The sequence below is a fragment of the Protobothrops mucrosquamatus genome, unplaced genomic scaffold, assembly GCF_001527695.2.
Source record: "Protobothrops mucrosquamatus isolate PMUCROS unplaced genomic scaffold, P.Mucros_1.0 scaffold187, whole genome shotgun sequence".
Taxonomy (NCBI): Eukaryota; Metazoa; Chordata; class Lepidosauria; order Squamata; family Viperidae; genus Protobothrops; species Protobothrops mucrosquamatus.
Window position 1 is genome coordinate 202,817 of NW_015386545.1, and position 13,788 is coordinate 216,604.

The 13,788-nt window shown below is 35.1% G+C and overlaps 1 protein-coding gene across 3 annotated transcripts in view; it reads right to left on the reverse strand.

The window, feature by feature from the left end:
* The window catches only part of KCNT2 (potassium sodium-activated channel subfamily T member 2), a 185,323-nt gene that overhangs the window by 18,960 nt on the left and 152,575 nt on the right, over positions 1–13,788 (reverse strand). For all 3 annotated transcript variants that reach the window (XM_015813744.1, XM_015813743.1, XM_015813742.1), the window contains 2 exons: positions 13,457–13,591; positions 3,122–3,233 (listed from right to left, as the gene is read on the reverse strand). In XM_015813744.1, coding sequence (XP_015669230.1) covers positions 3,122–3,233; positions 13,457–13,591 — 247 coding nt within the window. The remainder of the gene's footprint in view (positions 1–3,121; positions 3,234–13,456; positions 13,592–13,788) is intronic.

Here is a 13,788-nt window from a genome sequence, read left to right on the forward strand (position 1 = left end):
CCCAAGGGGAGCCCCATGTAGAGGGCGTTGCAATAGTCTAGGCGCGAGATGACAAGGGCCTGAGTGAGTGTGCGCAAGGCGTCATATTAAAAACTCACATCAAATTTCGCCTAGAATATGGCAAAACTGACAAAACTAACATCTGCAAATATTAATGTACAGTAACTGACACCATTCTTTTGCTCACTATTAAGAAATTCTTTAAATTGTTAGTTGCTATTATGGCGATATGTTAAAGTAAGCAACTTATTTCAATAATTGATTCATACAATACATGTAACACAGAAAGGCAGCATATATTTACAAAAAATATTCATATATAATCAATTTATTTACTGGCCATGTTTTGGAAGAAAATGTTGCCTTTTGGACATTAAGTGTCTAGCAAGAATGATCTCTATTATAGATAATAGGCCTTAGTCATTCCTGGTGTCTTAGCTAAGAGATATGTGATATTTCTGAATAAAATATTCCTCCAATATAAACAGTGTAATAGCACATGAATTATTAGTTTAATCTTATTGGCACCATTTGAAAAGATAAAATCTGCATATGTCAAGAAGGCTGATAAAAGTACTTGAGAAAAAGACATATAAATTGTGAATAAAGAGGCTAAAATGATGGGTGATTATATTACACATTATATTATTATATTACAATACATTATATTATAAAGCTACAATCATCTTTTGTGGATGGAGAGGATTCAGGCTGGGAGAAATAGTTATAGTTATATAATTGTTTCTCCCCAATCTGAACTAGATGAACATCCTGGGAGTAGAATTAGCCAGTTTGGAAAATCAAAACTATTTTGAATAAAAAAAAGTTGGAATAGATCTAATCAGCTACTATAAATAATTGTTATTTGAAACTGAGTGTTTTTATATAAATTTCAGATCAGCAGATGTATCAATTGTAAAAGGTCAGAATTCATATCAAAATCTATTTTTAGAGTTTGAGTGAAACTCTAAATACTAAAGCCTCCATGCAGTTAATGACTGGATTTGGCCATATTTTAACCACATGGTATAATATACAACGTACATTAATAGTTGATTTTCCTTCAATGAAGCCAGCATACTCATGTTCTAAAATATTTTCAAATTTACCATAACAATCTCCAAATAAGATTCCCAGTATAAGTGTACTAATTGTACTTAAACTGATTGATGGATAATTGGAAGGGCTGGACATGGTTCCATACTTATGAATGAAGAAAATAACAGGTAGTATCTCTTCAAGAAGACATACTGTTTTATTCATTTATATCTAAAATTGAGTCTGAATAGCCATCATTTCTTTTATTCAGCTATATGTTGTCTCCCTGGGAATTTGACATTTTATTTTCAGATATCAGTTTGTGAACTTTAGTGAACATGACTAGAATCTATTTAAGCAATGCATCCAACATTATCTCAGGAACTAGCACAGCGTTCTGTCTGAGACTATTTAAAGATATCTTTCTCAAACTTCAGATTCAATATGACAATCTATTCTTGTTTTGTTCTTACTAATGCTTTACACTTTCTTTTAAATGAAACAGATCCACTGGTAAGGATGGACAGTTATTAAATCTGCATACTCTGACTTTCCAAAAGTGCCTTTTTGGTTAGTATACATTTTCCTAGCAAATCAATGCTTGGATTTTAAATAATAATAATCATCTTTATTGATTAGCCCTTGGGCCATATCAAAGTGCAAAGTTCCAACAACAAATCATTACCAAAGTCTAATAAAAGCAATTTAAAATAAAATTTTATAAAATACAGTTTAAAATGGAACTAGAATAAAATATGACTTAAGATGAAATTGGAGTAAAATACAGTCTAAAATGAAGTTAAAATAGAGTACAGTAATTTAAAATATAGATAAAATATGATAAAATTATATCTTGGAGTCACCCTTGCAATCTACCCCAATCAGTCCCACATATGTAGATCTCAACCGAACCATTTTGNAAGGTAAGTTGTTTTGATATGGGGATCCCAATGAGTCATTTGTTTGATATATAGACCGAGGAACCTGTCTCTCACCCTCTTGTACAAGCAACAATCAAATAGTATGTGAGCCAGGTCTTCTACCTCTGCCGCTCCGCAAATGCAGAGACGCTCATTGTAAGGTATAGAATGGAATCTCCCATATCTGACCATTGTGTCAGAATCATTTTCAATGATTCCCATTTCATTACTAAGAAGATGTTTTTTGTATATTTTACAACAATTTGGTACAGCTACTTCAGTAGGCTTTACATTGTTAGAAAAGACTGAAACTTAAGAATCTCATTTATATTCAGTACATCTAAGTATTCCTTATTTATCTCTCTCTGTCCATGTCCATATTGGATTAATTATACAGCTCTATTTTTGAAGTAGATATGTAATTCACTGGTATTTAAGCTTAACGTTACAGTAGTGTATGGTCTCTATACATGTAGAGCTTTAAAGGTTAAAACTAGCACCTTGAATTGGACTGGAAACTGGTAACTAATGCAGCTCCCAGAACAGAGGTAGTATATATAATATGTTCATCTAGAAACTGTGTTGCTGTATTCTGCACAACTGAAGCTTCCAGATACAGCTACGAAATTTTGCTCATTTGTATTTCCACCCACATTGGTCCATTAAAATTAACTTCTTAAAGGTCTAATTCTGGCACCATATAAATGTGTGCATCATTTGCTTTCCAGAATAAGGGAAGAGGTTCAGTCTAGAGAAGCGTAGTGTACTACTGGCTTCTGCTGATTACAAATAGTATCCTTTCTTGTTAAGTAGCCACTCTGTCATAGTTAGCACTACACACTAATTCTGCCACTTACATCCTTGAACTACTGAATTTATAATCATAATCAAATTGTCTCCTGTTAGTTTTATTTTTAGTAAAGAAGCTGTTACAGACTCATTCTTGGCCACTTTTCTTTTGTTTCCCATCTGCAATTTCACTACTTGATCCAGCAGTCCATTGAATCATATTCCATAGGTATTTCACAATTATATCAACAGTCCTAATGATTAAGCATAGAACATTTTGAATTATCAGTTTCCAGAGCAAATTAAAAAAGACAATTATGTCTGAGAATCAATAAATTGCATGCATTTATTATAATGCAGTGGAGCTTTCTTACCTTCTCCAATTTTGACAGAGCAAGAGAATAACAGTCTTTGGCCCTGAACTGCATGAATCTCATGTTGGCAGGATGAGTTAATTCAGTAATTATGCCCAGACTGGAGAATAACCTAAACATTTTTCCAAGAAGATAATATAGTTATTCTTCTAATAATATTAGGTGAGTAAATGAAATGTTATTTCATTTCAAATTTGATTTCTAAATTTTTTTGAATAGTACAGTGTATTTATTTCCAATACATCCATCCATCTCTGTATCACATGCTCGTGATTCTGTATGAGTATTTCAAATTCTGTCATTTTTCTTCTAAGCCATCTGTTGGTGGAAGCTAATTAATTCCTATAGCAATAGCACTTAGACATATACTGCTTCATAATACTTTACAGACCTCTCTAAGTGGTTTTCAGATTCAGCCTAATGCCCCCAACAATCTGGGTCCTCATTTTACCAACTGGGAAGGATGGAAGGCTGAGTCAACCTTGAGCCAGTGGGAATCAAACTGCCAAACTGCTGGCAGTTGGCAGTCAGCAGAATTAGCCTGCAATATTGCATTCTAACCACTGTGCCACCAGACTCTTATAATGGGATAAATGTCCTGCAGAGATTCAGAGAAACCATTCCATTAAGTTAAAACATATAATATGACAGAGAAATACTTTATTAGTAATTGCCGTAACAGTGATGAATAACTTGTTTCCAGTAACTGCAAGCAACAACGAAAATACGGAGGAACTAATATATATTTTAAGTTTTCTGAATGGGTTATAAAATACCTTTACCAATACTTAAATTATAACTGTGTTCAGAATTTAACTTGGAACTATGCATTTTGAAAACATTAGCCTTCCAGGCAAGAATCAGTCAGCTCTTTGCATTAACATTCATTGAGAGGTTGTTGTTGTTTTTTATCTAGAGAGACGTTTACAAAGTATTTGTATCAAAGTTCAGATGATAAAGTCTTTGGGGGAATATTCTTATATCTTATGTATAGGAGAAAAAAATAAGGTTTTGTAACAGGGAAGAAGATGTTGTGAGAGTAAGGAGCAATTAATTTGATTAAGGAAATGCATATTCGGGTACTTATGTTCTATTTTCCATTTGATCTGCTCCCCAAGTGGAATACATATTCCTCAAATACTGTATATATATTGGGGAATACATTTTCCCCAAATATATTGGAGAATATATATTCCCTAAATGGAATATAATTGCCCAGGGCTTTTTTTCTCATAGAACGCCCAGAACGGAGTTCCGGCACCTTTTTTGGATGGAACCTTGTAGGGTAGGCAAGGCGGGTTGTATGACGTGTGTGAGTTCTGGCACATTTTTTTTTTTTTTTAAAGAAAAAAAGCACTGTAATTACCCATGGAAAGTATAAGTCGCTCCCTAAATAGTAACAGCTTCTTTACAGAACAAGAAGCTTATAGCAGCATGGGGATACTGAAAGAGAATTCAACATTTCCAAAAAGATATATTTGCTTTTTGGAAATAGAAGCATGGATTTGGAGTGTCTAAAACAGGGGCCTTCAAACTTGGCCCTTTTATGACTTGTGGACTTCAACTCCCAGAATTCCTCAGCCAGGCATGCTGGCTGAGGAATTCTGGGAGTTGAAGTCCACGAGTCATAAAAGGGCCAAGTTTGAAGACCCCTGGTCTAAAATAAAGTCTTTTCTCAAAAGTGGAACACTAACTGAGATGATCACAAGACAACTGGAGTTATACGAATTTGCTATTTAGGTTCCCAGGCCATGTTAAAATACTTAGCCACTATCCCTGAAGCTGAGAACAAGCTGCCCCTCTTCTGTGTTTTGTGACTGTTGGTTTGATTAGGATAACTGAGTGACTTTCATAACTCAATGTAGTAAAAATGAAAGGAATAACCCAGGCATTCAATGCAGCATTCTTAAAACCCAATTATATTTGTATAATTATTAACTGTAACAATAATGATGATGTTGCCTGCGTTATGTTTCTGCAAAGAATCAAAGCTATAAAATAAAGCTAACCAGTCTCTACCACACTAACTCAGTACAATTGTAATAAATAAACTGTAGTTTATTAGCCAAGACTGCACTCTTGTGGATTTTAAAAGTAGAAAATGGAGGGATTTTACAGGTATTCTGTATAAAAGAGCAAGAAAAGCTAGTATCAGATCATCTGTCTTGTTACAGATATATCTGCAGGGGCACATGGCTAATAAGAAGTTTGAAAAGCTAAATGGAATAGAATGGAATTATTTACATACTTACTTGGAAGAAAATTTGCTGGACTAAAACATATTTCAAAATATAATGTAACATGTGAAAGGCAATTTTACCTAATTGTTCCAGTGGGTATTTACCGTTAGCTAGTTAGTTATGTGCCATCAAGTTAATTTTGATTTCTGCTGACTATCTTTACTTATTTATCATATTTTATATGGTCACCCAAGCTGCAACACAAAATCCAACCTCTGGACAGCATAGTTTCCAGCTCTTACAAGAACAGTTTCTGTAATCTCTTTGATCCCATTCATCCTTCTTACTCATTTTCGATCATGTCTTGTACTTCCACCAATCTTACTATGTCAATGTATGTATGTGTGTGTGTGTGTGTGTGTGTGTGTGTGTGTGAGAGAGAGAGAGAGAGAGAGAGAGAGAGAGAGAGAGAGAGAGAGAGAGAGAGAGAGAGAGAGAGAGAGAGAGAGAGAGAGAGAGAGAGCTGGGGTTGAATGCCCAATAAGTGTAAATAAATAAATAAAATATATAATGATCTGCTTGTACCATATGCCCAAAATAAATGAGTTTCGGAATGCTAATAATTGTTTCAAGGAAGAAGTCAGCCTTAATGTGATCTCAGACTTACTGACTGTTCTTCAGTCCATGGTTCTCTCACTAATTATCTCAAAATCCATTAATATCTTATTTCTCTCACTCTTCCACAGCTCTGCAACAGAACTGGAAAGGTAATTTATTTAAGTTGCTGAGACCTTCGTTATCATTGACATGTTCTTATTCTTCACAATGTTGTTTAAGTTTGTCATCTTTAGAATTAATCTCCTTTTTTAAAAAAAAATGTGTATTCCTCAATCTTGGCTCCTCTTCCAGAGGCCTGGGAGTTTAAGGGTTCTCCACAGTATCCTAGCTATTACTAGCACTTCACTCTTCTGGAACAGAGAGATCTCATGTCATTCCTGGGGTCTGATGGAGTCACTCTGCCAGTTTAAATGCTCCTACCATGTATAAAAATGATTACGTTGATAACTATGTTGGCTGGACACAAGGACATTATTATGAGTTTATCCTACATCTTACTTTTAATTATAGAATTTATTTTAATTAAACTGACAGCAATTAATGCCAAAGCCAGAATAAATAAAACAGCTCAAAGTATGTTAAATTTGCAGCAGTCTTTAAAATAATACTGTTTTTTAATCAATGATGCATATTAAATTATTTTGATATATAGATAACAGTTGCCAATATGTTATTTCTAAGCTATTAAAAAGTAACTGTTTAAACAGAGCATTTTAGTATATTTGATTCTGTAAAACTATTTGCATATTAAAATTCTGCCTTTCTAAACTTTTGATGTTAGCTAGATCCTTACACTTCAGCTTCAAAATTGCTAATATTTGTTTTTCTAATAGTGTATGAACTATATCTATCCTGTCAAACTTGAACTAAAATCTTTAGTTTTTAAATATTTTTCTTTGTAGAAGAAAAAATCCTACATTTTTCTGCCACTTTGTGTAGTTGCCAGTATATGTAGAAAGCCTGCCATCTAGTGGTCGTTAAAGTAGGAATAATCCAAATTTACAATTTCATTACAAAGTATAATCAAGCCTGCAAATGCTTTTACATTAAGGATATGTAATTTTTATTAGCTATTCAAGTACCTTTTCTGAATTGAGAAAGCAAGCTTTAAATTACATTTTTACATTATCTGTTGGATATTTCTCTAGTGATGTGAAAATTAGTGTTAAATTAACAAGAAAAAGAGAGTACTGAACTGCAAATAACTGCAAATAAACTGCTGGAAGGCATTTTTTTCTTTGGGTAGAAAAAAGAAGAAGTGAACTAACTATGGACACTATAATATGGAAGCAACCATTTTTACCACTATTAACATTCAGATTCCGTGATGAGTGTTTTTAATCACTATTAATATTCCAAGTTACAGATGAAAAGACTAAGCTTAAGTCATGCTCCATTTATCTGGCTACTTTTGGGAACAAGTTTCTAGAGTAGAATTTTTTTCTCTTTTTTTTTTTAAAAAGAATGTGAAGAAAATTTTGTTGGATGCTTAGAAGCTGTGTGAGTAGAGGAGATGGAAGAACATGCTAACAGAGAAAGCAGCCCCCAGATGAAAGGCCTCATTAATAAATATGCAGGACATTTTTATAGAAAAAAGAAGTAAAAAAGATGCACATACTAACTAGAGAAGACCTATGGATCACACATCACATCCAGCCCGTGAGCAGTCCCAGTCTGGCCCACAGGGCCGGCAGTATTGGGGGTGGGGCATCAATGGGGTGGCACTGGTGGGGGGGCAGGTTATCAGTGGAGGAGGCAGGTAAGTGTTGGTGGAAGGTGGGGCAGCAGTGCAGAGATGGCAGCAGGGAGTGGGCCGGTAGCAATGGTGACCCTCCACAACAATCCCAGCTTCTCATGTGGTCCCTTGTGAAAATTAACTAGAGCCTGCACCACACAAGCAGACATAGGAAAATAGTTACACCAGTCAAATTCTTCCACAGAAAAGACTGCTACTGTGGTCGAGACAGGTATCCATCGTATGCCTGTGGTTATACCAAAGAAGAATGTAGGCCAGCTAGAAAATTGGGCCATTTCTCATTAGAGAAATGTTGAAGCAACAGCAAGAGGAAAGATTTTGATTAATTAAAAAAGAGAAAGAAGAACAGTTTTGGAGGGAAACAGAAAGGCAATCGGGTAATGGTGGTAGCAATAATCCCTAACTTAACTCAAGGTAACTCAGGAAGAAAAAAAAGATGTACATGCCATTGAACTTTTATAGGTTAAAAAACCAGGCAAACTCCACCCCACAATGATGAATGTTAATCAGACCCAGGTAGAGTTGATTTCCTAATCTGTTCCACCTAGTGTGGTTGGTATGAAACACATCTGAAATACTCCAGGTAATGCATTTCCTCCAGGGCACATGCAACCATAGCCCAACCACCTTCTTTGGCAGAAAAGAAACTGGATGAATGTTGTCCATTTGAGCCCAGCAACAGCTTCTTGGGGGGAGCAGATGTAACACTATCTCCTATAAGGCCAACCAAACCACTCCCTCCCTCAAGGAAGCTAACTCCATTACATAGACCCAACCATACTGGAAGAGGGGCATAAGTTGCTTGATTGGTCTCAACAAGCTGAGGGATGAGGAAGATGGCAGATTTATAGTCTGAAAGACCCAGTGCATTTCTTTGGGAGTTTCAGGCTCAAACCATCCTTCTCTGCCCATAAGGCCATGCTTTAGGCCCCTTGACACAATTACCCAGAGGGAAATCAGTTCCAAGAAAACAAAGCAATTTTATTTGCCAACTATCTAGACCACTCCTCAAAGCAGCCTACAAATGATCATGCAGCCCACTTCTCCCAAACAAGTAATGTTTCCCTAAAACAAAATGGCTGGGTAATTATCTGGGATACGGTAAGAGTGGAAAAATAGCTATATGTCACCTGTCTTACTCCTTTTTTTACAATCCTGTAATCCCTTAATTCAGGGTAGAGTTGGCAACTAGTTAGAGCTGGCTGAATGCCCTTCCTGACGTTATGTAGAGTTCGCAGGATATTTTTTTTGCACACTAGGAAAGAAACATCTGCCATATACCTAGGGTTGAACTCTCAACCTTCCGAGTGCTGCTCATGTCAACTCTCTTACTATCATGATGTAATCCTGAATATGGACTCTCACATATTCTTGGACAGATTTAGTATTTGTCATTTGTTATCCAAAGGAACTCTAAAGTTCTTCAAAGGTACTCTAGAACCAAGGGATTTCCTGGCATCTTATTCCCTTAGAGTTTTTTCCCCACCTATGTATTCTATAGTTAATCTTCTGCCTCCCTCTTCTATATAGGACAGATATGTTGTGTATTTTCTGAAATATTTGTCCTGAAGTTCATATACTGAAATAATAAGTATGTCCCAACAAACCATATCGTTTGTATGCAAACCTAGTCACCTCCCAGCCTCACACTCTTCTTTTGTCCCTCTCGTTTGTCTCTCTTCCTCCTAAAGACACTATATATGAATCTCAGAGGTTTTTTTATGTTATGATGATTGTACTTCAAGGTCAAAGTCAATTCTATCTATGGAAATTCAGATATTAAACAACAATGACTGTCACTGAAGTGCAATAATCACAACATAACAAATTATGAGTTTTACATATAGTGTTTTTGGAATAGGCTTTAAATAGGTCTCCAACTACCTGATGACTTTGATGGCCAAAATATTACTGGAGCAATGGTTAATAGAAAAATAAAACCACCTCTGTCACAAAATAAGGTTTAAAATAGTCTGAACTGAAACATGTTCATGTTAGACTTCTCCTATCTCTTCATTAGTTGTTGGCCTTACTAGTTCATTGTCCTCAGTTCCTCAAAATACCAAGGAGATGTCTCTGAAGCTTGTTTTGGGAATGATTATCTACACAATTTGAATGATCTCTTTTCAGGAACTATTAAGTAGCAAAAGACAGAATACCTGAACCAATCTCTTACATGATTTCTTCACCGATACTAAATTGTATGCCTGGTTTCATACAAGGTTTGCACAAACTTAATGCAGTGAGCCAAACAAGAAATAAAAAAACACTGTTTACAGAGCACAATTCCCCTTTTTGGTCCCTTATGTGCTAGAATTGATCTGGCAAGCACGCCTGGGCTCGAAAAAAGACCTTAGTTTAAAAAAATGTGGATGCTTCTACTGTATAATTCTAGTAGCAAAATAAAATAAAACTATGAAAACTATTATCATGCAAAAAAAAAACATTTCCAGAGTAAGATAGTGGAATACAAACATCCCCCTCAATTCTATTTGCATTGCTGGTTGCTGGTTCTTGATAAGACAATATGTGTCATGGAAAATATTTGCATGAGATAATATTGTTTGTCCAGGAGCTCTTTGGTAGCCTTACTGTTAATCAGAGCAACAGGTATATGGTGGTTCTTTAGTAGAACTTCTTTTTTAGAGTCGTCAGCCTTTTGGCAATTTGTTCAGCCCAGGAAGAAAACCATTATCCAACTTAGCCACCTCCCAACCTCACTCTGTTCTTGAGACCTCTTGTTTGTCTTTTGTTTCACATCTGATATAATTTTGTCTGATAGAACAACTGGTAGTAGCAATGCTTTCTTCTCAAGACAGAAATATCTATAGAAGGAGAAGAACGCCTTCACTTTTTGTTATATTAAGCTCTTTTTTTTCATTTCCATCCAAAGCTGAAATCATTATCAAGAACTACACAAAGGGCAAACAATCCAGCTCTGAGCTTCTCCCTTCTCATTTACCAGCTTTTTGTTTAACCCAGAGGAACCTCTTGGAGCCATCTGAAGCCATTAGACAATGGAACAGTATAGCTCTGAACTCATGGTTTCAGAGAGCCAGGGAATGGACTGACCAGATCCAGCCAAACAACACTGGCAAGAAGTTATTGATAAGGAACTACTATATATCTTCCTTTCCTTCCAACTCCCCCCTCTGTGTTTTTTTAATCCAAAATCCTTCTCTTATTCTCTCTTCCTACATGAAGTAGTATTTACAGTATTCCTTAGCATATATTTGTGTGTAAATATGCACAAATGAATATTGCATCTCATAAATCCAAAATTTTGGCTTTCTTTGCTGTTTCCAGAATCTTTACGATTCTTTTCCTGCTTTCCACTTTCATAACAGTACACAGGAAATGCTTTCTTCAAACTTTTCAATTTTCCCATCATTCTTTAATATATTGAATTCAGTATGTTACTGTTTCAACTTCCCTCTTTCTTCCATTGAAAATCAATCAATCTGTTTATTACAGCCATAAGGCCAGACATAATCAACATGTATAACAACAGTAGCAATTTTACTTCCATATTTACAGGATATAAAACCACCAAACAATCAATATAGTATAATCCAAAATTCTCAAAATAAAACATCGTATTAATTTTTTTTCAGACCTTAATAATGGTGCGACGTATTGTGCAAATGGTGGCACAAAATTGGGCAACCTGAATTTATATTTTCAGATCCTTATCCGAAAGTAGCAACTTTAGATAAAATTCATATCCCCTGCCTGGAAATTTGTTCAATATCGGATATATAAGAATCTGTCTAGAGTCTTTATATAAAGAGCAATGAAGCAACATATGGCTTAGAGTTTCTATAGAGCCATTACCACATGGACACAACCGAAGGTGCATAGGAATGCCCTTAAACCGTCCAAAAAGGACTGCCGAGGGCAATGCATCCAGGCTGGCTAAGGTGAAAACTATACGAAATTTCGAAATTGTAATGGAAAGTAGATAAGAAGCTGGGAAGAATCTTCTGGAAGCAAGTGACAAATGTTGGAATGTGCCACCTTACTTAGGTTTGTTTGGAGATCAATATCCCAGATTCATTGTTTCAAGGCAGTTCTAGCATTATCAAATCCTAATGAACACAGACTTTCCATAAAGAAGCCCAGCAATTTAATTTTATCTAAGGCTTTTTTTTCCACGACGATTTAAAATGGTCTATAAATATTAATGGGGCTAAACCTACAGGCATCAAAATTAACTTTAGCCAAAAGGTAAGAAGAAGGAACCATGCTCTAGCTTCCAATGAAACTAAACCTATTTCTACCCGTAGGATGGCATTTTTGATACTTTTAGGTACCATCAGTATGGCTCTAATAAACTTATTTTGAATAATTTCAATAGCATTAAGCTTTGCAAGTGAACATATTTGCGAGCCATAAAGGAGCTGAGGGACTGCCTTAGCTTGAAAAACCTTACAAGCTGCCGAGATATAGTAAGCTCCTTTTGAATGGTAAAATTTTATGATAGCTGATGAGGTGCGCTGTGCTACACTTGCCCGATAAAGAAAATGAGTATTCCAGGATAGGGAGGCGTGAAACTGCACTCCAAGATATTTATAGGTACTCACCTGTTCAATTGAAGTCCCATCAATTTGCCATTTATGGATCTTATGATGGTAAGAGGCAAATACTAAAACTTTAGTTTTTTCATAATTTATTAAAAGTTTGTATTCTGTGCAAAATAAAGCTAGTGCCCTAAGTGCTTTTCTCATTCCCACCTGAGAAGTGGACAAAATGTCTATATCATCGGCATACAATAGTGCTGGAATTGCACGATCAGCCAAGATAGGTGAATGATGGGCTGGATCAGCAAGCACTTGCATTATTGGATTTAGATACAGATTAAAAAGTAGTGGAGCTAATATGCAACCTTGCCTTACACCACTATAAGTTGGAACTGCTTTAGATAAATGTCCCCAGAGTGATTGAAAATAACACTCTTCTCTCGAAATGCTTTGCTATTTTATCAATGAATAGATTATTTCTGTTCTTATTTGATTTTTTTATTTCATCATCCCACATATTAATTGATAAATTGTTTGGTTATAGCTATAGTTTCATTTAGAGAATTCCTCAATCTGTTTAATAATCTATATTATTCCAATATAATTGGCTTTATAAAGGCCTAGTTTATAAGAAATTCCTCATTGCTGCAGAAGTTAGGGGTGGCCTATAGATCAAACCTAATCAAGTTATGCTCTTTGATGAGCAGCAAAAGGACCACTTAGTAACCAGAAACGTATTCAAAGCAACGAACACAATATAATTATTTAGCAATGGACATCTGCTTCACTGTGACTTACCCACACAGATTACCAAAAGGTTAAATATAATATACTAATTTATTATTTGATATTCCCTAGTAGGATTACTAGGCAAAATGCCCAAAACATGTTCTTTACCTACTGTGAATATTTATATGTTCAATGGAGATGGAGCATCAAAGATCATCAGAAACAGATGATTTCACTCATAACATTTGACACCCAATAAAAATCATTGTTGCTTCCGAAACTAGGTTTAACTAAATACATAGACTCTTGGTGTAACATTGGAAAGAAATTCATGTGTTTTATTGCTTTTTTAAAATATATAATATTAGATCAAGTGAAATATTTTATGGAGAGATTAGTCACTAATGTCACTAATAAATCTGATATGATCAAGTCTATTTATATTGTCAAAATTATACATTTTTATGGAATGTAAATGGAATAGTGCATTTCCATAAAAACAAAGGAAGTAAATAATTGCACAGCCACTTACCTAAAGAGGGTTTGTACATTTACAATTGTCTTAGCATCTGCCATGTATTCTTCTTCAGCACTCATAGTGCTTTCCTTGTCCACCACAACCATATTGGCAGCAAATGTCACACCACATTTTAGTAAATCATCTAGACTTTTGCAACAGAATAAAAAGTTACATGAAGTCAAATATATATAGGTCATAATAAATTAGCCATATATTCTGACTAACGCTTAGTGTTTTGTAAAATAAAGTAATCATGACTAAACTGTAATCATAAAGTTATTCTTAGTAGCTGCTTGGATAGATTTTATCTTCTCCACAGTATCTTACAATTGACAGGATTAATC